Source organism: Dreissena polymorpha, chromosome 8 (genome assembly GCF_020536995.1).
Source record: "Dreissena polymorpha isolate Duluth1 chromosome 8, UMN_Dpol_1.0, whole genome shotgun sequence".
Lineage (NCBI taxonomy): Eukaryota > Metazoa > Mollusca > Bivalvia > Myida > Dreissenidae > Dreissena > Dreissena polymorpha.
Genome location: NC_068362.1, coordinates 49,936,535 through 49,962,865, shown reverse-complemented (window position 1 = coordinate 49,962,865; position 26,331 = coordinate 49,936,535). Strand labels below are relative to the sequence as shown.

At 32.7% G+C, this 26,331-nt stretch overlaps 1 protein-coding gene across 1 annotated transcript; it reads left to right on the top strand.

Moving 5' to 3' along the window:
• Positions 1 to 1,002: 1,002 nt before the first annotated feature.
• On the top strand, positions 1,003 to 15,913 carry LOC127840968 (uncharacterized). The gene is made up of 4 exons (XM_052369438.1): positions 1,003 to 1,254; positions 1,595 to 1,702; positions 4,222 to 4,320; positions 15,742 to 15,913. The coding sequence occupies exons 1-4, from the start codon at positions 1,215 to 1,217 to the stop codon at positions 15,840 to 15,842; spliced, it is 348 nt and encodes a 115-aa protein (XP_052225398.1). The 5' UTR covers positions 1,003 to 1,214; the 3' UTR covers positions 15,843 to 15,913.
• Positions 15,914 to 26,331: the final 10,418 nt, after the last annotated feature.

Below are 26,331 nucleotides of genomic sequence, written 5' to 3'. Positions count from 1 at the left end.
CATCGCTTCTCAAACAAATATGCGGAGTTGATAACCATGGCGAGACAATTGAGTGGATCAAAGACATGTCACTAGATAAAATATCAAGGTCAAAATTCAAGGTCATGTGGTAAATTGATTGGTACTTGATCCGGAGCGTTATCCGGGATTTCAAATAAGCTGGCAAAAAGTGACCGTGTGTTGCTTGCAGTAATCAAGTGCATATGCCAAAGGCTAATGTGAAACACTGACACAAGATCAAATATATAAAAATTATATATATTTTTTTATAGCATGTAGAATGTACCATAATTACAGGATGGTTTATGAAGATAAAAATATGAGTTAAATCTAATACTGAGCCATAAAAATGAGGTACGTGAAAGATTAAATAGTTGAGACAATATATATTGTCATTCTTTGATTGTAATGGCTTAATCGAAAAGCATCGTTTGACCCTGATAATTTAAATAATTAGACTGCGTGTACGCTTATGGTAACATATTGTGGTCAAACCGTGAAACAAAGTTACGTATAGACTGTTTCGTTTTCATTTGAAAATCACAAATGTTTTGCATGATCGATCAAAGGCTGAGCTTCAATTGTCTTAGTGTTTGATAATGTGTAGTATTATTGTCCTGTTTTGAATAGGCGGTTGGTAACTCGTCTTAAATAAAAGACTTGAGGATGGTTATTAGAATTTCTCTTCTTGTAATGTTTCTACAGTTTAAGTATTCCTGTACTTAAAATCTTATATTATACGTGTTGTTTATTTGTTTTTGTTTACAAAACAACTTCTTTTGCAGTACGTTAAACTTATGTGATGTTACGTAAATGAACAATCGATTCGGTGTTATCTTTTTAAACGGAACATAATTATGTTTACATCAATTTTATTCATATGGATCTCATACCGCTGGCAATGGAATTGATTAGAGAAAATTGGCCACTTAAACATATGATGTAAATGTGACTATACTCCATATGTAAAAGCATGATTTGGAAATGCAGTACCTGTTGAGAGGTGTTTGTTATTGATATGAGCGCTCATTTGCAGGACAAATCTATCATTCTACTGAAGTACGTGACTTAGTGCTTTTTCGAGCTGTCAATACGCCTGAGACTTGTACGAAGTCGTGTGTCCTATTGGCGTTGACTATCAGTATAAAAGCTTTGATTAATTTTTGCAAGAACAGTATACAACGAGCAATTCAGAATCAAGAATAAGCGTTGACATGAAAACAATAATTGCCTGCTTGATTGCCATCACCATTGGTAATTTTATTTGACATTCTTTTGCAATATTGTATTGATTCAGCTGCTGGTATATTAACTTAAACAAATATATTTCAGATGTTTAAACAGATGTTTCATTGGTCTTATCAGTTGTTGCATGGTATGTTTATTAACACTTGATGGTTTTTATCGTATATATCGACTTGTTTTATTGAATGACGCAATATTCAACCTCCGGAAACATTAATGTTTCTGAGCATGGCTGCCTTGAGTGTTGAAAGGACGCTTTCAAGGGGATTAAGTTACTTTCAACTTGCGATATGTAGCTGTTCTATATGTAAAAGAAAAATTATATTAAAACTTTTATTAATGGTTGCAGATACGATGGTAATGGCGTACGAATGCGGCAGAATAGATGGTTGCATCCAATCGGCTTGTGCATTCGGTTATCACACGGACTGCGTGGACGAAATATGCTCGTGCTCAGGTGAGTGTTTCGCACAATGTAGAGGTTGATTCATAGTTATCTACCGACATTATTCGTGCACAAGTTCATAACCGTTTAAGCAAATATCTATGTTCATGTGTTGTTTTTGTTTTATTGCTGTAATGAATGCATTTTTAAACTATATTCACATGCATATGATATAAAATGTATTGCAGCTCATATACAGTTAAATTACATAATAAATCAAATTACCGTGATGATTATAATAGTACAATAAAAATTGAATAGGTAAACGTTTTGCAAGTATGCGCAACCTTTTTGATAAAAGATCTATTTACAGTCTTTTTATTGTAAAAACGAAACTCATCATACTTTCTTACATTTAATAGCAGTTCAATCAATATAATGTAACTTTTAGAATTGTTTGGTAGCATTGAGGTGTATATTTTCATCACTCTTTCATTTGACAAGTGGAAGCTAAGTTTCGCCATAACACTTTATGAATCACAAACCGTTTTATCATTACTAGCTTGTTCAAACGGTTATCGTGGGCAGTGAAATACAACATGAATTGACGTCTTATAAACCATTAGTACAAATAGGATATATTTTGTTATGTAGATGAAAACCTTAATATCTACATGTTTCTAATCTGATTGGTGCGACAATATGTTTACACTTTTAAAGTGCTCATGTCTTACTATATGGCATATTCATGTACAGACGCATAGTTCAGTTTCATATTAAAATTGCAGGTTCTGGTAAAGTCTAAAGTTTACATGAACCAATAAAAGCAAACAGACGATTCTAAGAAACCTCTATTAATTCGTTAAATCCATTACTTTACGGCGTTTTTTAAAGAATAAGCTTATATATGAAAACTGTTCAATTTCTATATAAAAATAGTTATCATAGTATTACTATAAATTTAACTTTAAAGTACAATTTTTTCATTTCGGAGTTAAAAGACAGGTTTTTGAAACGTTTAAGTTAACTCTGGATTGATTAATAGTGGATATTTTGAACCATAGGTTCAGAATGATATGATAAGAGGTGCTACCTAATTTACGGGTAAAAGCTTATTTGATAACCATGTAATGTAATTAAAAAGTGGTTATTATTGTGCACAAAACATAATAATTGTTTCAATACAAACATTATGTATCGAAACAATCACAGGTGGTTAGCGTGTGACTATGATATTAATTAGTGAAAACATCATTTTGAATGATAAATTATCATATTATAACGAAAAATCAACATTTCTGAAAAAAATTCACTATCAAATATATCTATAACAAGGTATCCAACTCAAAGTCACCCGAAAACAGGGTGCATCGCTTTGAACAGCCATTACTTCATCAAATTTGCAGCGATTTTCATGAACCCGGTCTTATTCATCGCAGAAATGAATTTCCTTTCTGGAGATTCTTGTAATATGTCTACACATGCTGGGTCAAATTTTTAGAAATAACGCGATACACAATTCGCTTGACCCAGTTAACATCGATCAGACCGTATTTATGAATGAAATCTCCAGTTGAAAAGACACACCTTCGCATTGGACCAATGAAATCACTCGTGTGTTTAAAATGTCAGTTAGTTGAAATGTATGTAAACAAAGGTTTCAAAATGCGCTGGACAGTTAGTTTTGATGCATAATGCAACGGCAAGCACGGTAAGAATTATTTCATACGTTTTATAGAAATATGGTATCAAGGTCCGTGAACTTTGCAGGGCAAATGCCCTTTACTCCGTGAAGATTTCAGTCATAAATACGGTCTGATCGATGTTAACTGGGTTACGCGAGTTGTGTATCGTGTTATTTCTTAAAAGTTGACCCAGTTTTTGTAAAAATATTGCAAGACATATACATTTCTAGAAAGAAATTCATTTCTGCGTTTAATAAGACCAAGATCGTGAAAATCGCTGCAAAATTGATGAAGTAATGGCTGTTCAAAACGATGCACCCAGTTTTCGGGTGATTTCGAGTTGGATACCTTGTTATATATATATATATTTGAAAGTGAAATTTGTTTTAAGAAAAGTTGATTTTTCGTTATATTATGATAATTTATCATTCAAAGTGATGTTTTCACTAATTAATATCATAGCCACACGCTAACCACCTGTGGGAACAATTAAATCTTATTTTCTGCTGGATGAAGCGTTTTAAATCTGCCAAGCATTTAGATCTAATATCAATAATTTTGGTCTTATTTAGCCTCTAGAATTCAAAAATAGTTCGGTGGCTGCGGCATAGTAGATATGGTGTCCCCTTAGCGACTCGCAGGTCACGGTAGTGATCCTTTAAGTTGAAGCGTTCTTTAGATCATCCTTTAGAAACCAAATATTGGACCTACCCAGGAAACATTTTGTTTTTATTATGCCTCAATTCAACTCAAGCACTTGATTCTTGCATAACCTGATTTAACATAGGTTATCAAAAGAATTTAACATGTCAAATAATTTTTTATTGTCAGGGTATTCAATGTATAATGGTGTAGAACTGAGGGACAGCATACTTGTTTTGCAATTAAAATATTTTATACATATAGGTTTCTTACCTTTATGCATCACCAGTGATGATTGCTTCAAATCAATCTGCGCAGACGGCTTTCGCACGGAATGCGTGGACAGAATATGCACGTGCTCAGGTGAGTGTTTCGCACAATGTAGAGGTTGATTCATAGTTATCTACCGACACTATTCGTACACAAGTTCATAACTGTTTAAGCAAATATCTATGTTCCTTTGTTGTTGTTTTTTGTTACAGTTCATATAAAGTTAAATTATATTGAAATTAAAAGAAGAAAATTGCCATGATGATAATTATAAAAAAAATTAATAAGTAAACTTTTTGCGAGTATGCGCAACCTTTTTTTTAAAAGAGGCTGTATTTATAGTCTCCTTATTGTAAAACAAAACTCAGTATACTTTCATAAAGTTAATAGCAGTTCAGTCAATAAAGTGTAACTTTTAGAATTGTTTGGTAGGATTGGGCTGTATATTTTTTATCACTTTTTCATTTGACAAGTTGAAGCTTAGTTTAGCCATAACACTTTATGAATCACAAACTGTATTATCATTACACGCGTGTTCAAACAGTAATTGGCAAACTTTGGTGTATCGTGGTCAGTGCAATACAACATGAATTGACGTCGTATAAACCATTAGTACAAATAGGATATATTCTTTCATGTACATGAAACCCCTCATATCTACTTGTTTCTTTAATTTCTGATTGGTGCCACATTATGTTTAAAATTTTAAAGTGCTCATGTCTTTCTATATGGCATATTCATTTACAGACATATAGTCCAGTTTCAAATTAAAATTGCAGATTATGGTAAAGTCTCAAGTTTACATGAACCAATATAAGCAAAAACACGGTTCACAGAAACTTCTATTAATTTACACATTCGTTAAACCCACCAGCTTGCGGCGTTTTTTAAGAGTAAGCTTATATATGAAAACTGTTCTATTTCTATATAAAAATAATGAACAACTATGAATTTAGCATTAATGTACCATTATTTCATTTCGGAGTTAAAAGAGAGGTTTTTAAAAACGTTTAAGTTAACTCTGGATTGATTAATAGTGGATATTTTGAACCATAGGTTCAGAATGATATGATAATAGGTGCTACCTAATTTACGGGAAAAAGCTTTTTTGATAACCATGTAAAGTAATAAAAATGTGGTTATGATTGAGTACAAAACATAATAATTGTTTCGATACAAAATAATGTATCCAAACAATTTAATCTTATTTTCTGCTGGGTAAAGAGTTGCACATCTGTTAAGCTTTTAGATCTAATATTTTATTATTGTGTGCTTATTTAGCCTATGTAATTCAAAGATAGTTCGGTGGCTGCGGCGTAGTAGATATGGTGTCCGCTTAGCGACTCGCAGGTCTCGGTAATGATCCTGTAAGTGGAAGCGTTCTTTAGATCATCCTTTAAAAACCAAATATTGGTCATACCCAGGAAACAGTTTGATTTTATTATGTCTAAATTCAACTAAAGCTGTCGATTCTTGCATAACCTGATTTAACATAGGTTATCAAAATAATGTAATGTGTCATATACATTTTTATTATCGGGATAATCAATGTTGAACGATGTAGAACTGAGGGACAGCATACTTGTTTTGCAATTAAAATATTTCATACATATAGGTATCTATTTCTTTCGCAAAATTCTGTCGTCACAAAAAGACCTAGCAATTTTTAAGCAATTCATAAATCACAGTTATACCTGCATACGCTTAGTTTGTAGCTGTATATTCAAGATTTGAATGCAAATAAAAATGTCATATAATTCACTTTTTTAAACATTCTAATAATACATATACAAACATAAATATATCAGTAATCATATGAGCTTATTTATGTCAGTCATTGTCTTTTTAGGCTTAGCCGCTAGCAAAAGCATGTAAATAATGTTAATATATTCAGTAGATGTATACAAACTTATATGGTAATGTATGGTTACAAAACTTTCACATAATTCATTTGAACGTAAAATAATAGTAAAACAACAAATAATACTAAATCACTTTTATAAACTAAACAAGAATTTTACGTACATGTGCTTGCAAAGTGATAATGTATTTTGAAAAAAAGTGGAATTCATGAATTATGTATTATAACCCATTCTTCGCATGTATAATACAGCATAGTGCGGTTTGTTCAATACAATGTCGTAAACCTGTATTAGCTTTAAAATAATGAACAATGCTGCTTTTGTACCAGCGTATTATACATTCATCATGGAACAACAAGTAGCAGCCAAATTATGTATTTCACAATAAACAGGAGATTATATTACTGAATTAATTAAACAAGCTTGTTGCTACTGTACACTGACATACTTAATATGATCACAACCCAGTGGTCTTGGTACTAAGTGCTTTTAAATAATTGTCGCAAGTTGTTTATTACTAGTTTAATATTTATATGCAGGCTGTGGTCGACATACAGACTAAATGTGCATTGGAGCAATCCTTGCTTGTCCTCAAATCGTTAATTACAAAACCCGTTGACTAAGTGTGAACATCCGATCTGTTTGATGCCATAGCTGATTATGTTTACAGACAGACACATATAAGCTCTCTAAAAATCTATACAAGTTCACATATGTTCCATTAAAGAAACCAACAGAACCAATAAAAAGGATGGCTTATATCTTTATTTCTTGGAATCGTTGATAGGAATCCCTCCTTTGTTAGTTTATGGAAAGTAAATCGGTCGGTTTTGCTCAACAGTCTCAGAATGGCTTGTGTGATGCTCAGCACTATGCAGAGCAACTTCTTAGAAAGGAAAACAAACACAAATCTTAAAATTTGATGAATGATGCAGTAGCATTCTAAATGTACTGTTTTTCCGTTGCTTTTGAACAGTCTGAAGATTGTGGTACGAGAATCGAACAGTATTCAATATAGCGGTTTAAGGCAAAATCTTTATATAATGATATGTTACCTGACAGCAAATAGGCAAAGTGCGAGCAGACGAAGGGAAAAAAGGTTGAAAATAAGCTAAATAATGAAAAGTTTAATTCGGAGTATTCATTAATTTATAAATAAACGTGTTTCTGATGGATTCAAACAGAACTTACTATAATATCGCTCATTATCACATGTAAACTGCGTCTTAGAGCGAATTGAATTTGGGTCACACAATCTGACATGTAAACAGCGCAATTGCAAAACCGCAAGAAGAGCGATACGGCGAGAAAACAGATGCCGACTTCAATGCTGTTTTTAGATTATTTTATTAATCAAGCGTTAACTGATTTATGAGGATAATAATAAAAATAAGATCTCGAATATATTCAAAATCAATCAGAATTCATGCTATACATTTAATGCGGGTTATATTTACCAAAATTATGTTTGGAAAAAGTTATCGCGATATGTGGTAAACAAGTCTGTGACTATGGCTTGTTTCCTTAAAGCCGGGAAACAGAAAACAGGAAGCAAATCAAATTAGAGAAAACAGTCGTATTTTGGCGGTCAAAAACCTATAATGCAAGAAGATAGAGTACAATGCGCTTCCAAATAATTACTTTCCAAGCGTATTTTTCCCGAAGTATGCATACACGTGTGATATAGCATTTGTTGAAGTGTCTATGTTGCTCAAGTGGTCTATGAATGCATCGCGAAATATATGACGCGGGCAGAACAAAATTGAGTCGGATATGGGTATGGCTATATGCATATCAGAAAACTGATACGAATAGCGGTCATCGCCCGACGCTGCGCGATGGGCTTTTGCACGTATAATTGGCATTTGGTTGTTATTTCGTATGTCAAATGTCACGCTATAAAAGTTGAAAATTATGTTAACTGGAAAAAACAACAACAAACAAACCATAATAACATGGGCAAATTTGTATGAATCTAATATCAATCAATCAATGTGTTAATCAAATATTAGAATACCATATTTTTCGATGATGAAAAAAACACACAATAAGCAATGTGAGGACACAAATGATGTGATCCCCCGTAGTATAGTTTTACCTACCAACATTAACTTGTGGTTTGAATACACGTTCAATTAACAACACACATTTCAAGCGGGGAGATTACGACTAACAAGTAACAAAAAACAAAAACGACAATTTAAACCTTTTGTTTGATTTAATTATTTAAAACGTATTTCCTTACTTACTTTAAAGTCAGGATATTAAATTTATTGTTTCCGATTGACAAAATCGCCAATGTCGAATGAATCTGTCAGCTGGCGACCAAAGTTGATGTCATTAGCTAGAGCGTGAACGTCGCGACCGGGAGGAGAGTCATCCGCAGAAGATTTTATTGAAGACTCCGAAGAATCGGAATGGTAATTGTCCATAGGGTGATAGGTGTTTCACTCAATCGTCTGAGGAGGATCGGATGGGGGAACTTCTGCAAGCGGCTCTGTAAAACAAGCGAGTACCGTCATCCCTCGACTCGGACGTCCTCTCCCGCTGAATTCGCTGACTTCCAGAACTTGAAAGGATCGCCAAGCGGAATGGTAATTGTCCGTAGGTGGATAGTGGTTTCACTACCTCGCCGGAAGAGGGGCGGGAGCAGTGGAGTTGACGGCGTAGAGGACGGGCTGAGCGGACCTAAGCATAGGAAGAGATACAAGAAGGGATTTCGAGGAGGGACCTATGAAGACAATGGAAGTTTCCTAGGACGGCGGTACTCAGTACGCTCAACGTGCTGTGGAAACCGTTCTTGGGTTCGGGTCGACGGCTATTGGCGTCTAGAGAGGCTATAAAAACGGCGAAACGCGTGAGGAGTGTGAATAAGGTCTTTTTTAATTGTCTGCAATCCCTTGGCGGAGTAACCAGACATGAATTGTTTTTAAATTGTCTACCAGTGCACGTTAATGTCTCATTATCAGCGTGCACTCGTCTATTTGGATCAAAATAATGAATTTGTCCTACTGTGGCTCAAAGTTCAATATTTTTCCCTGATAGGTCACAGGGCATGTCTGCACATAATGTAATCGTGAAGACTCAGCGATGACCTGTTAATAAACTTCTAAAATACACAAGCACTTTAAAGTAGTACTGTGTACCTTTTTCAACGCGTAATCGCCATAAACTTCTCATGGGGTAATAGATAATCCACTGATAAGGATAGCATGACGAACTTATTAAAAATGTATCCCACATTATATCATGGGTGCTGATATTGAGAAATTCTCATTTCGGTTTCGAAAATGCTTATAATGGCGGGGTTAACTGGCGACTATTATTTTTGATTAATGAAGTAAGCGTTTACCGCAGATTGTTTAAAAATATGTACTGTTATACCATTTACGTAATATAAAAGTGTAATAAATACAGTACATTTAAACCATGTCGGGCATCATCCTCACACTTAACTGTAAACAACGGTTACTTAAAATTAAAAGCAAATGAATCCTTGTGGCGAGTAAGTTTTGAAAACAACAACTTTTAAAGAACCTACGATGCAGACATTTAATTTGAGTACATATTTCGCTTTTCTATAGCCATGTGTTAATGTTTGCTGATTAAAGTCTCTTCGTAAACATATCAAAAACGCGTTTTTATAAAAGTGCGAAATGGTTGCAGTCGTCTCTCAAGTTCCACGCATGAAAAGCGTGCGTGTTGCAACAGACCAGGTGCTGTAACTAAATATGTAGTATTTATATGTAGAATTTACATCTGAATAAATGCAAACGATTAGAAAGTATTTACTGAAACTATAACACAAATTCGTTAATCGACGACTTTAACATTGCAGTATATGGTACGTTCATAAAAAATATTGGTGACGGTTGGGAGAGTACAGGAGTTACACGTTAATGCTGTAGATAAAAATGAATAAAAATGAAATGGAAATACATTGCAGGAAGCATATGATTTAAGGCGAAAAATATTTAATATTTTTTACTGTGGTTTGATTAAGAATTTAATACAATGCTCGTTGATACCAATACATTTATTATTAAAATTACATTGTGGTTCATGCTGTGTTAAACTCACAGACTTTTCCTTAGCGCCAACTTGAAGTTTGTGTTTAGTTTAAACATATTTTATTTCCAAATTGACAATTACAAATGAATTACAATTCACAAAATATAATATGGAAAAAGGGTAGGACCTAACGTTCTACAACATTATCGGGGGTCTTTCCCTAGAGTATAAAGTTACATGGATAAAGGTGACTGTTTAAGATGTAAATATTAGTCGTCGATTATGAAAATTTTACGAAAACTACTTAAAAAGATCGATGCAACTACTACTTTGACTATAATGATAGTAATAATAATAATAATAACAGTGATAATAATGATAATAATAATTATAATAATAATAATAATAAATAATAATAATAATAATAATGATAATAATGATAGTAATGGTAGTAATAATACAAAAATATAAGTATAGTAATAATAATGATAATAATCAATAATAAAAAACACTTCGGTGTTCAAATAATATTGTTTAATGATACATGGTAATACACAATAATGCACAATAATGCGTTCTGTCCTGGTGCGTCTATGCAAAACGCTTCGTCTCTGATATAAATCTTTGCACTTCAGTAAAAATAATAACATTTTCTTCGTCGTTCAATGATTGTTTTCCACGGAGAAGAATATCAGAATTTAAAGGGTGAAATGAACGCAATGCATTAAATAGAAACAATCGCTGTCTATGGTACTTAGTGCATTCAATGAAATACTGTGAGGCATTTTCTATCTCGCTGCCACAGGAGCAAACAGGCGAAGTAGACAAATGGTTTTGGAACAAGTCGAAGTTAAGGTCACTGCAATTATTTCTTAATCTCGCATGTATTCTATTCCTAGTAAAAAATATTGGGGAATCTTTTCGCTATAGAAAAATACGCGTTTCAAGTTGGATTTAAAATGTGAAATAGTATTGATGTTACGAATATTTATGTCTAAGGAATTCCATAGATCTATTGCAGAGGGTAAGAGGGAACGTGAATATAATTGTGTCCGCCGTGATACAATGACGTAGTCGTCTTCGTTGCGAAGAGAGCGTGATGATTGTTGTTGAACTGTAGGTAGGAGAAGATTTGCCAAATAAGTGGGACTATGACCATTATGTATTTTGTACATATTAATTAGTTTTAAATACTGCCGTCTTTTATCAAGAGACGGCCATTTAACTTCGTTGTACAAATTACGGAGTGAAACAGATCTGGTTAGACCGGAGACAATTCGCGCAGCTTCGTGTTGAATTTTATCTAATAATTCCTTTTCGCATAAAGAACATTCGTCCCAGACGACACATGCGTATTCAAGTATTGGGCGCAAATGAGTGACGCATATAGTGTTTAAGCTTTTTCTGGAAACTTTAAATTTTAGAGACCTCATTATTCCCGGTACTTTCGATGCCGATTTCAGAATGTTATTTATATGATCATGCCATTTGCCGTCATGTCCCAAAGTTAAACCAAGATTTTTATGACTTTCAACAAAATTAACTGGCATGTTATCAAAGGAAAGTTGAGGTAATCGAACATTGTTTTGCGTTGTAAATAAAATTGCTTCCGTTTTTATGTGGATTAAAGTCAACCAGCCATCTTTTGGCCCACAAATTTATCTGATGTAGATCATGATTCACTATACCCTCAAGATCACTAAAATTGGATGTCGTACAAGATAAAGACGTATCATCTGCGAACAAACGGGAGATGCTAAGAAGATTATTGACAATGTTATTAACGTAAATAAGAAAAAATAACGGGCCAAGGACTGAGCCATGAGGAACGCCAGCTTTTACATGCAACACATTGGACATAGAGGATCTGACAAATACTTTTTGAGTTCGGTTAGATAAATAACTCTCTATCCATTTTAACAAATTGCCACTGATCCCATTTTCTTTAAGTTTGAATAAGAGGCCTTGATGCCATACGCGGTCAAATGCCTTGGAAATATTACAAAAAAACATACAAGTAACTGGTTTATCGTCAAGAGAACGAGCTATTTGATCGAAAATATCAATAAGCTGGAAGACAGTAGAGTGACCTCTAAGAAATCCCGACTGCTTACAATATATAAGGTTATGCGAAACAAAGTGGTTATACAGATGCTTATAAACAACTATTTTCATAAATGTACCAAGGATGCTTAAAAGTGAGATGGGACGATAAGTCGAAGGTGTATTTGCATATCCTTGCTTAAATAAGGACATGACCATTGCTTTCTTCCACAGTGCATGAAATGTGCATTCTTGTAATGATTTGTTAAAGAGAAAGCAATGTGGTTTTGCAATTGAGGAAAACGTCCGCTTAAGAACTAAATGGCTGATTAAATCTTCAACAACTACTTTATTAGTAAATAAAATCTTAATTATATCTTTTATTTCAGATTCATTTATTGAAACTGCGTCTAAACAATTTAACGCAAAAACACTAGAGTCAGGTAGAACTCCGGAAGACGTGTCTAGCGTTGATATTGAAACGAAATAATTATTTAGACAATTTGCCTTTTCTTCGTCTGACAAATAAATATTTACATTTCCGTCAGGATCAATAGTTTTTAAGGGCGGAATCATATCAGAATCAGAATGTGAGCGAATGAGTTGTTTTAAGAGCTTCCAGTATTGCTTGGAGTTAGACGACTGTAAGTCGTTTAAAATAGTTTCAATATTTGAGAACAATTGTTCTTTAGCATGTTTTACCATACTATTGAGTCTATTGCGAATATGCTTGAGTTTAGCCCAATTATTGACAGACGGTTGTTTTATCGCTTGGGATTTGAGTCGATCGCGTTTCCGCGTAAAAGAGCGTATCATGGAATCATACCAGGGTTTATCGTTAGGACGCACTGTGACATGTTTAAATGGGATACTCACTTTCATTAATTCAAGTAATTTGTTTGTAAACAATAAGGTTGCTTCATCTATGTTCGTATGGTTAATGAAGTTCCAGTTTTCGCTATCAATTAAAGCATTTAAACGATTGAAGTATACACGTTTATATAGCCAAACATGTCTCTTAGTCAGTTTGCTGATAACTGATTCAATTTTAATATGTACGGTCGTTGCATGGTGATCACTGATGGAAGAACAGTCGGGAATAATCTCGCTATCGAGCACATTAAGAGTATTGGATACAACTATAGGATCAAGTAAGGTAGAAGTGTTAGCCGTGACTCTGAATCGTATTACGTAAATTAAAAAGTGTCAGTGCTTGTTTTAAGCGCGTGACGTTGTTAAGTTGGTCCTCATTAATGTCTCCGACCATAATTAAGTTTGAATTCACGTCTAGAGCTTTATCGATACTTAATTCAAAATCATCCCAAAACGATACATTAGCGCTATGGGGACGATAGAAACAGCACAACAATGCAGTGAAATCGACGGCTTGAATTTCTATCCAGATCGAGTGCAAGGCGTGGCATTCTAACTGAACCATGGGGCGCGATAATAAAGACTGATTCACATATATAAATAAACCGCTTGAATGCGCTGTATAGTCCTTCTGGTGGAACGCTATATTAAAGCCTTCGATTGTTCAGTCATTGTCAGATACGATATCGGTAAGATGAGTTTCGGTAAAACATAGAATGTCGAAATCACACAAGTTTTTAATATAGTCAAGTTTGTTTCTAATTGAACGCACATTACGATGCAGAACGCTGAGAGAGCAGATGCTATCTGGCCCCGGATTAAGCTCAATATCGCCCGACAATAGGAGCAGTAACTGTATTATGTCAGAAAAAAACATGTTTAAGTCGTATTTAGTCGTTCGGAGTATATTTCTAAGAAAAAAATGCATGCGAATATTGAAGAGGAAAGAAATAAACAGCAGAAAATCTGATCTTGCATTCCACGTGAAACAAAACCTTGAACGACAAAGGTATTTAGATGAATTGAATAATCCCACGGTCATTCTGTAAACGGTAATATCGTTACCTATTTGGTAGGAGGACGACGCACAGACATAAGAAAACGAATTACCGTGTGATAAGAAAACCTAAAGTGCACTGGACAGGACTAGTATTTGACATAAGATAATAATAATATAAAGAATAAAATGATACATTCTTAAAGTATGAATAAGTTGATAGTAAATGGATAGTATAGGTTCAGCATTACTACACATGATGATACACAATGAGCAACTGAGTGTAAAGAAAAGAAAAAGACACGTCTAAATAGACTTCAAACCTAACCTTTTCGAATATTGGGGAGAAATTAGTAAAGAAATATATGGCAAGTACCTAGCATCAGTATTGCACAATTTGCAACAGCAAAAATCAGAGCAACACACGCATACATACACACATACATACATACATCAAAAAGTAGAAAACAAAAAAAACAATAAAAACAACATAAAAGCATACATACAAACATAAGACAATCAGACACATGCAAACATACATATTAGCACATATACAACACATACGCTTAGGGAAAAAATAAAATCAAATCAACGATGTGAACAGTTTGTGTGAATCTTTTATACAATTATGAGAGCTTGTAAATCAATGTCATTTTACCCCTTGATGTTTTTTTTTCCAAATATCACAACTGTAGACAATGAAAAGTAAATTACAAAGGTACTTGCATTTTTCGTTGCCGTTCGATTGGCCTACGAAAAAGTCGAACTTCATGCCCTGTGACTTTAAATAATATTAAATACGTTCAAACAGCGAACAACTGGAGTACCTTTAGCTCTTTGATTAAGTAAGACAGTGTTATTCTAAACAGTAGCAACATGCTTGTTTAGTTAATGCATTAAGATGACTTCCTGTTTATTGTGTAATAAATAAATTGGCTCTGACTTGTTGTTCCATGTAACCAGTAGTTTTATTTATAAAAGGTAATACAATTTTACTTATAAGATATTGTTTTGAACAAACTGAATACTGTGCTGTATTATTTTTGTTTTGAATGGTTTATGATATATAACCCGTTGATTTCACAGTTGTTCAAAAGTTAGCATTAATTTGATTGTACATATACGTACATTTTCGTGTAAGTAAATGACAGCTTTTAAATAATCTAATTATGTTACTATTCTTATACATGCAAATGATGTGACGTGTTTTTGTATCGCCATACATTACCATATATACTTTTTATATATGTAATACATATATTAACATACTTTACATGCTCCTTCTAGCCGCTTACACTTAAATGAAATTACTACCATTTAAATAAGCCCATATAATTACTGATACCTCTATCTTTGTTTTATGTGTTAAAAGGTCTTAAAGATTGGTAGATATGACACGCTTTTTCATCAAACAAAAAATAAGATTTAACTGTTTGGATGTATTTCTTTTTTTTATTAAAGACGTATAATCTTTTGTACAAAATAATTCCATATATTTATTACAATACATGGTCATTAAATATTTAAGCTTTTTACCGTTAATGAGGTAGCTCCCATTATGATTTTTAATATATTAAGCGCATACGCCATAGGGACATTCGATCATTTTCATATCATTCTTTTGTATTTACTTCTTTACTCGGGAAAATAAAGGTTGATTTGAGTTATTATAATACAGTAAATCATTTTACTTCAAGAGCTCAGTAAGGCTCTGTCCTCACATTTCAGATCAATATGATTGCTACTTTCATGCGGACTGCCATGACACCGTGAATTTAAAATGCCCACAAGCGTGGCATTGCATGGACAACAGATGTCACTGCTACTAAGAAAATCGGATGATGCTCATTTATAAAACCTTGTGATCTGCTGTTGTTTGTGTATAATTCAATTAAATACATTGTAGTAGGTTCAACGAATATCGTTTGTTTTTGCTTCTTTGCATCTTGTCAGTGTGAATGTTGTGTTGTAATTGTGGATTTTATACACTTAATCGTACTTCTAACGCAATGAAGACGTTTTTCATTAATCAGCTCATTTAGTCCAAATTTGAAATAGGATTAATCAAATACATTCAATCATATCCATGGAATCTAATATTATATTTGAATTTAACCATGATTCGCTTATTTAGCATGAAAAATTCAATATGATTCTTAAATAAAATAACAAAAATGTCTCAAATATAAAAATATAAACTTTCGGAGAAAATCATTAAACGATGTAACCGGCACTAAGTACGTATCCGTTCCATGTTGCTCATGAATTTTAAATCGTCGCTATGATGACATGTTTACACGTTTGTCTCATTGAAAACCCATTATATCTGATGAGACCCACACATGTATAATACAGAGAATACAAACTTTTACTCGATGTGTTGCGATGTCTCTCCGTTGAGGTTTCGTATGATCTTAAGCTTCCGTTGCTCTGAACATTCGTGGGTTATCGAGAAATGGCGATAGTTGGTATTTAGCTACGACTGCATATTCCGTCAATTGTGTTTATCAAAGAGTAATTCTATTTTGTCAACGTATTGTCTCGCTTATTCTAAGTAAGCTGTATACTACGATGCGCATACCCGATAGGAACGTCGGATATTTAATACGAATAATGTCGGGTAAAAATGTTATAAACACATTTCAAATAACAAAAAGTATATGCATGTAGCCGATTAAGAGACTTCTTTTTATAAAAGAAATCAAAGCAATCAGTAAACAATTAAGTATGTTTATATTTGATGAAAGAAGTTTAAAATAAAATAACCTTTATACCTGGACGAAATTCCCCACCCATTTCTTAGAGTCCGCATGTCGTAATATATACGAGAAGTTGTAATAATATTGTTACACGTGTAAAAAGTAAGCACAAGTGGACAAAGATTTTCCTGAAGGTTCACCTGACGTCGTGATACACTTATTGTCGAGGACATAACGTAATGACATAGATTTTGACCGCTCTTGATAAAAATTTAAATATGATCTACACACTGGAAGTGTTTTCTAGCATTTGACCCTCTTAACTTAGTTTTTTTAGAAGCAGTTAACCCGTTTTCAACACGCCTACGATATTGCCAAGATCGACATAAGTTTTATCAAGATTGAGCAATACCTTAAGACTTGCTAAAACATTTTATTTAACCAAAGGAACTGATGACCGAGGTTTTTGCGTCATAAATTCGAACAATACCGTGGAAATAACTTTTTTTTCTGAGATTAGATTCGGCGACCTAGTTTTTTGGATGTCGTTTAACCCAAATTCAAACTCAAGCTATACATTTTTAAGATAGACATGCTGACAAATCTTGAGCACAATTGATTCATAAATGAAGCCTCTACAGTGGCAACAATTAGGTTCTTCTATGATAAACTTTGTTACGATGTTTTTTGACGCACATAAGCCCGCTTCGAAATCTGATTATATACATGTATTCTAAACATTTTGGCAATCTTCATAAAGATGGAGTTAAACATGTTGCCTTAGAGTGAAAATAATGTTTTTTCAAGTTTTTAGACGCACGTGACTCAGGTGATCTTCACAGGTACGCATAACTGTAACAATGTGCGACGTTTGACAATATACATGTATGTACTCCTTCGTAAAGTACTACTTTTACAAACAAATAGGAACTTTAATAAAATTGAAATGATAACACTGACAATTCTTTCTGTTACGCGTTTAATGGTTTGTGCATATATGATTTTAGAACAGTTGTTTGTAAAGATTTTATGTCAAAAACAAAAAAGCACTTATTAGTACGTATAATATAGGCATGTTAAGGCTACGACGTCATTGAGAATTCAACAATTTAGGACCGTTAGCAATAGTTCTTTGATAATTCATGTATATTCCGACTTTACAATTTAACAGATACAACTCTTTGGCACGCGCCGGTATATGATGTTCCCGAAACAACGTTTGATTATTATGAAAAGGCTTATTAAAAAATCGGTCAGAAAAAAAGATCATGATGATGCGCAATAATGTAATGACTACGTGTTAAAAAATAATCTTACTAACGAACGAAACAACGTGTCAGCCGTCGATTTGCCCCTTTAATTCATATTCCATGTTCATAAAGAAAAATACCTTTATATTATTTATCATATTCATGTCTAAATAGCATTTAGAGGGTTTGATTAGACAAGAGTATTCGTTATAAAAATGAATTATCAAAGTAAAACTATAAAACTAATCGAGGCAGCTCTTGAAAGCATTCTGATAAAGTTGTTAAGCGTTTATTTCTTTGTGACTGCCATGGAATGTCGCAATGTGCTATGCTTTTACTCTAAATTATATAATGTTATTAGTATACTTTTAATATCATCGATATGCATTTCGATAGAAAGTCAAAACATTCAGAATGTGGGCGAGGTTTGAATTTTGTGAATGAATAAATACTGCATGTCTTTTTTTCCGAATGATAATCTGTTTTGTTATAATTGGCTTCCTAGCTGTATTTTTCACTTATATTACCATTTGAAATATAAAGTTAAATCAAATTAAATCTTGAGTGAGATTTTAGGCTTTTGTAGATAATTGCCTTCAAAGAATGCTTTGTTTGTTTTTATTATTCTGAACCAAAGTCTTTTTAACACATTGTTCCTTTTACAGAGAGTAATAAACTCACCGTATCATCAGCATGGTTTTCATCCGAGCAAACGTTTTATCACTACAACGTCATCGCGGCGTATAGAGAGCACTGTGATTTTTAAATGTATACAAATATTCCGCTTATTTTGTTGTTTTTGATGAAAATATGTTTCATTATGATCAAACACTGTTGAAGAGAACCTTAGATGCAGCGTATTGTATACTATTTAAATATGGTTTAGTATATTCCAATTTTGTTTAAATGTAATCTTAGGTACCTTATCGCAAAGGGTGTTTCCACATTAACCAAATAGCACAAGTAGGGACATATATTGAAAGCAATATCAAATGTAAAGCTGTCTGGAGTCTAGTGCGAGCTATCATTCGACCTAGACCAGATGGCAACTCAATAAACTGAAATTATGGACTTGAAATAAAATGACGTGTCACTATCTAACGATAGACGTTGATATCTCAAATCACTTTCAATGCGGGATATTTGTTTGTTCTGTAACTTTGAAGAAGAATCATCTTTTGAAGGCCGAAAATCTTATTGTGTCGATAAACTTATGATAAGTTTTGTGAAAATGATATTTTAATACCAGATGAAGGGAGTGCAATTAAAATTGACAAAGCGCATGGTATCGGCAATTATGATTGATTTTATTGCGCCCGATTGTAGCACAATTCAACTACTTTCATGATAAAATAAAAATCAAACATAATATGTTTGACACGCCTCGCGCGTCTCATAATGCATCAGTGATCAGTCTTCAAGGGCGATCCAGGAGCTACGCAAAATTCTCATTTCATACCTAGTTTAATGAAGGCTCGATCAGACGGTAAAAGTGCGTGATTAGTTTACGATAAACTCCATATTGATAATACAACATTAATAGTGGATAAACTCCCCCTAGGCCAGCACCCGAACTACCTAAACAACGCCCCGAAACCCAGCATCAACATTCAAACATGCGAGTACGAAAAAGAGTAACAGCGCAGCGCCGACCACAAATCCCGGGCTAGGATAAAAAATGGAAGCCGCTAAAATTTCTTGCTTGACACGCACAAGGTTTATGCTCTAAACTATCTGACCCTGACTTTTCATGGTATATAAATGATTTGACTGTTCGTTTCTGTCAAACATGGCATTCCTTTCGTGGACAAATAACATAGGAAGGGTTTAACGATTTGAATGTACTCTGCAGAGAATGCAGTGTATGTATTCTTATGCTATAGTTTAAACAGAATGTAGGAGCGAGTATTGTTGAATAATGTTATGCCTAGCTATTAATTGTACGACAAATTGTACAGATTTACACGATGGTGTAGTGTGCAGCGTGTGGCTGCAACGCTTGACTGAACATTGGATTGGATGATTCTTCGGCTTCCAAAAGAACGACATTATAAAGCGAAAATGGATTTGTGCCGTGTATTCACGAAAGAAAATTGACGAAAAGGTTGTGGGCTTTACTTAAAGAAATAGTTCAAGGTATGTATAAAACATTTTGACTTTGAGTGAGGATACATGTTTTGTAGTCCTCTCCCCGAGTGGGATAGCGAGTTCGGGAAAAGCGGAAAACGGTACGAGCTTAATTACTAAGCGTAAGGTCAAGGATAAGATACGCATAATCAATTATTTACTCGTGTTCTATGTTTTAGTTTTCAAAATGCCCAAAAACTGACAATAAAATAAACTTTGCTGCTGAATTAAAAATCATGTTATGTAAAGAAATGGGTGGCAGCCAGTAGCAAAACTTACTTTTGATGTACGGCAAGATTTAAGTGTTTTGGCAGGCATAAAGTTTGAATTCGACACATGCCAGTCTTAATCTTTTCCTTCTAAGTTAATTCAAAGCTTATCAGTTGTCGTACAATCATAATTGAATAACTATTTGCCAACAATAAAACATGTATGAATGATGTGTTTCCTCCCTTTGTATTGTTCAAAAGTGCAAAAGCAATGGCGTTTTAAGGCAGTGGGGACATAATGAGATCGGTAAGATTTTGGCGATAACACCGTATTCGGAAAGCGTTCGGCAACGATTAGATATCGCCATCAAAGTCCGGAAATAATACTTAAACGAAGAAATAAATGAGTGCGTTTTAATTGAAGAACTCAAATCACGAAATAAAGTTGAATGTTTTTTATTTTAGAACTTAATGTGTTCATCTCCTCAAGATTTATTAACGTCAACAGAAAATTTATTTTAAATTATTTGTTTGAAAATTTGTATTTTCATTCCTGGCGTCACGGCTGTTGTCATTTTGTTGCAAACCGAAAGTGCGTTAAAGACCGGGCGATTTTCAAACACATAAAAGAATGTGATACCGATAACCAACGTAATTCTGGTGTACAATGAAGTCAGTGTATTGCAGGCACATTACTATTACGGTATGTGTCATTCACATTTTACATACATAAACAAATAATAATCTTATCAATAGCTTATGCATAACGACGTTTTTAACCTTTTAGAACTGCATGATTTATTAAGAATTTCTCCGTCTTATTTACACATAATTTTGACACACTGACTTGCAGTTTTGTTACTTTTTAATCAGGTGGTGGACATCTCTCAGATATCGGTGGACATCTCTCAGATGCCATGTGGAAGAATTACCTGGTAAAGTCTCCATAGGCAATTTCAATCTTCTCAAGTTTGACAAGTCAGCTATTTTAAAAGTAACCTTCCACTATGGAACAACGGATGTAAGAAAGACAAATTTGTTTTTGGACTTTTTCCATGCGCATAAAATGAAACTCATTTACAAAAAGGTTATATTGTGTAGATTATATTGTTTAGAGTTTCAACTTTTCATCATATTTCATCGTGCAACACATATTTTCATTTTTGATTTTTTGAGGTCAGTCTTTTGTTTGTGAAGTGCGTTTTGTATTCAAAATTGATTGTTTCTCATAACAAACAATCTATATGGCATCAGTATTTAAGTTGAAAAGGGATATTTGAATTCATGAAAAAAATCGTTGTGTGAATGTTTCACAGTTCGGGGTATAGTGATTCCGGATAGAACTCAGATTGCTGTTGTGGATTTGAAAACGGATAAGAAGGTCTCCACATATGTGAAACAATCAGTGCCTAATTCTGCTGAAGCCCAGGGAGTAGATGGCATCTCTGTTGATGCTTATGGCAACATGTCTGTTTAAAGTGGCAATGTGTCTCCATTACAACATAAATGAAATACTTTGCTATGTTAAATGTGAAATACCTTGATATTTTGTGGTAAAGTGCAGCTGTATGCCTTTGGACTTTCGAATACTGGTGACCTTAAGCTTGCATTAATTATGTTTTATTATATGAATATTAAGCTAAATTTGATATACCAGGGTGTGCAACTGTCGCTTTTAATAGGAAATTTAAAACAATCAAAATAGATGTGATATGTAAATTTATACTGAAATCCATTGCGTGCTAATGTAAGGGGGTATGAATACGCATGTGTAATTGTTTGAGATAGATATGGTAAAACTTCCTGAAATTCATTTATTATAAATACAATATACTTTTTGTAAATTAAATATGTAAAATATATAGATTTTATCCGACTAATTCATCGACGCGAAAAGAACGTAATAATAGTTTCTTGTAACTGAACGATGTGTTGTCGATTTTGCCATTTTATCCAGATGAGTGCACAAATTATTGGAGATCAAATGCAAAATTCGCTTTCAATGACATTTTTTTCATGCTGTGTCTACAATCCATATGAGTATGTTTATTAAGCTTATTGTCAATATATATGTACATACCATTTCCAAAATATATGCATTTTGGATTAAGTGTCATATTATAGAAAACGCCTAACCAAGTCAATGGGTAGGTGCATCCAATCAAGTGTTACAAGTTAACTTGATGGAAGCAAGTTTTAAATTGTGCAATAAGTTGCGATATACAATTTACAATGTGGAAAAATAACACATTTTTATTTCTGGAAAAGTACCCATAAGGCATCCACAACCTTAACTGATTTTATTGATGTTAGTGCTGTTATTTCCTCATTGGTATTGCTTTAAAATTTCATTGATAGAATTGATTCAAATGGTGGTTTCTGTACAAAATTAGTAGGTCATAAAAGTGGCCATATACATTTGCAAATCACCAAGCCAAAACGTAATGGAAGTATCACCGCGTTGGCAGAAGTAGATGTATTTCAATATTCCACATTCTGCCATAAATAAATCTGGTAAAATATAGTCCTCTTTGTTTCTATGATGTTTTGTTATCAGTGATCTACTGTCAATTTCATCTTGCACATACATTCATAAAACAAGCAGATTATAAATCGTCAGTACTCATAACACCAGAATATACAACACTCATGTACAGCACTAGACGAGTGTTTAAATATTGATATTAAATGGAATGTTAATTAAATAAATAAACTTCTAAATTTAGAGCAAAACTCTTTTCTATTCTTCTAATCTTACCGTTTTGTTCTTAAATGATTAAAGTAACATACATACTCAAAATCAACGAAAATTTCGTACACTACTTCGAAAAAAAAGAACACAGGTTTATTTCTCCTTATTGACTTTGTAAAGACATACGATTCATTGGCCTGGTCCTTTTCAAAATACACTTTCCTTCTTTAATTTCGGTCCAGACATAAAACGTTGGTTTGAGGTTTTATATAAAGATTCTGAATCATCCGCTTCTCTGTGTGGTTACTTATCTAACTGTTTTCCTATTGAAAGAGGCTTCAGGCAAGGAGATCCCCTCTCTTGTTACATTTTCATCCTCTGCGCTGAAGTTTTGTCACTTGTATTGAGAGATTACAAGAACATATCAAGTACAACCATTCAGTAAATCGAACATAAATTGTTCCAGATTGCTGATGGTACTACTATTTTATTAGACGGTACCGAACAATCTCTAAATGAAACACTTACTGTTATACAGAATGTGGCAAATATTTCAGGCCTTTATGTGAAGTTTGATAAAACAAATGTTGTATGGATTGGCAAGCACAAACATAGTTCCTATACAATAAAAACACAATGGAAACTAAATTGGATGCAACAAAGCTGTAACATGCTTGGAATAAATTTTAATGTTGACATGTCAAAAATTTGACATTTCAAAAATTTTAATAATATATTACGTAGATTTTTTTTCAAATGGTAAACATTCTGAAAAATTGAAAAAGAAGAGTTTTAACACCAATTGCAAAGATTGTTATTGTAAAAACTCTTATAGTGTCATTATTCAATCACCTGTTCATATCGTTGCCTAACCCATCCATAATCATTCAATAAGTCTTCTAATCTAAATTTTATTTGGGACGGGCATAGTAAAATAAAGTTAACAACAAGAGTTAAGGAGTATAATGAAGCAGGTTTAAAAATGATCAATTCGGATGCATTTATTCAAGCATTGAAACTTACCTGGCTACAAAAAATTAAATCCTTTAGGGGAATTTGGATAGATAAAACTGTATTTGATACATATAAACTCTTTAATTGCAGTTATCATCACGCTTTAAATACATCTAAAAGAATTTCCTATCAGTTTAGGATAAATGTTTTAAAAAGCTTCTCACTTTGTTGTAATAAATTAGAATTAAACACAGAAGAATTCCTGTTATATCCTCGTTTTCATAATCCAAACATATTGATAGGAAATAAAAGCATTTTCTTTAAGTCATTGTTTAATGCTGGAATTCATTGTATAGGGGATAATTTAAAAATTGAACTTTTATTTCTGTAGATGAAAGAAATAGAATATATAATTTGAACATAGATTTCATTCATTATAGAGGAGTGAAAATAGCAATAGATGAGTTTATAATAAAATAGTGTAGATCTTGTCCCACGCAACAAATTATGACACTCTTTTTGCCCCCTTTATTACAACTTATACTGAAAAAAGAATTTTGAGAAATAAGAGTATACAAGAGTACCATTATAAATACAAATAATAAAAAACCATCACTCAAAGTAAAATGGTGTACTAAACTGAATGCCATAATTAATGAAAATGAATGAGATTGCATATTTAGCTACCCTTTTAAATAACCAATGATGTAAAGTTCAATGGTTCCAATACTGAATAATTCACAGAATACTTGGAACAAATAGTCTCTTAAATAAAATGAAAATTACTGATGATGTATTATGTTCTTTGTGCAAACAAAGTGATGAAACTTTAGAACATCTATTTTGGGAATGTCAGATATCTAAAACAATTATTGACGAAATGTTACCAGGACAATCTTTCCCATTCATTGATAAGACATTTTTTGTTGTTGGATATTTAACAAGGTTTGTTAGAACCATGAATAATGTTATTTTATTTTTAAAGCTATACTTATACAAGTGTAAAACGAATACATTCATTCCAAGCATATCAGGAGCCAAGAACTACCTAAAATATGAATATGAAAGCTTGAGAATCTTTGAATTTCAAAAAATAATTTAGTATCATTTGATAGTGAATGGGTACTTTTTAATACCTTGTTATCACAGACTTAGATTTTAAACTTGAGGATTGTTGTAGTTTTATCTGTTATTACAGTGTATTCATCAGTGTTCATCTAAACAAACTGAAAAATATCTATATCATTAAATCCACCTATTAATGTTTCTCTTTGAGCATTTAACATATGTTAGTACAATGTATACATGCTTGGTCATATATATATATATGCACACTGGAAAATGTCTTTGTTTTCTTTTTCTTATTTCTATTTTCTTCTCAATACAAAATAACAAGCATTATATATATATATAAACTTAGATGTTTTGCATTTTTAATTTTTGTTTTGATTTCTTCATCTCTTATTGCATCAAACTATTGTGCGTATGTTTTAACATGTTATATGTATTTCTTTTAAATATAACGTGTTTAACACTTTGTTTATAAAATCTTGATTTTGTTAAATAACATTATCAGAGAATTATACATAATGCAATGCACTCTAGTTATCCTTCATATATATATATATTTATATATATACATACATATATATATATACTATATATATGCAATATTATATAGAAAGAATAGTCACGTACTTTCATGTAAAATTATATTTAGTACGTATGTAAAAAAAGTTTCTTTGAACTGTTTTATTTTTTAAATTTGTGTTTGTTATAAATATTTTGAATGCATTTATGTTTATATACTCCTTTCAAGTACATGTACATGAACTGCTACATATAAAATATGTATGTGTGTAATACTACATATTGAAAACAAAATTCAGATGGAAAAAATGATATAAATTATTGTATTGTTTGATATTGTCAATATGTTATGATAGTGTTAATAGATTAAACTTGTGAATTTGTATTGAATAACTTTACCCCACTTTAATGTTTTTTCATTAAGCTTACTTATATCAGCAAATATTCTTAATTTCTTTAAAAACTATCGATTTGCAAGTATTGCACAATCATTATCATCATCATGAATCCATTGACAGGTTTGGCCGTTGGGGGGGGGGGAAATGGGGGACGACGATACAGAAAACTAACAGAAAACTTTATTGAAAATCACTGTGATATAAATCGGAAAATAATATCACTTCGCCATCTTCTGAAACAGATGTTTACAATTCCCAAAACACATACTGGTAAGCTCGAGTGTAACAACCCGTAACATTCTTAAAAAATACACAATGAAATTCACAATTGAATACCTCGAATATCAGGCATAAACTGGGTAATGCTATGATAATCTCATTATTTTATTAATCTTAATA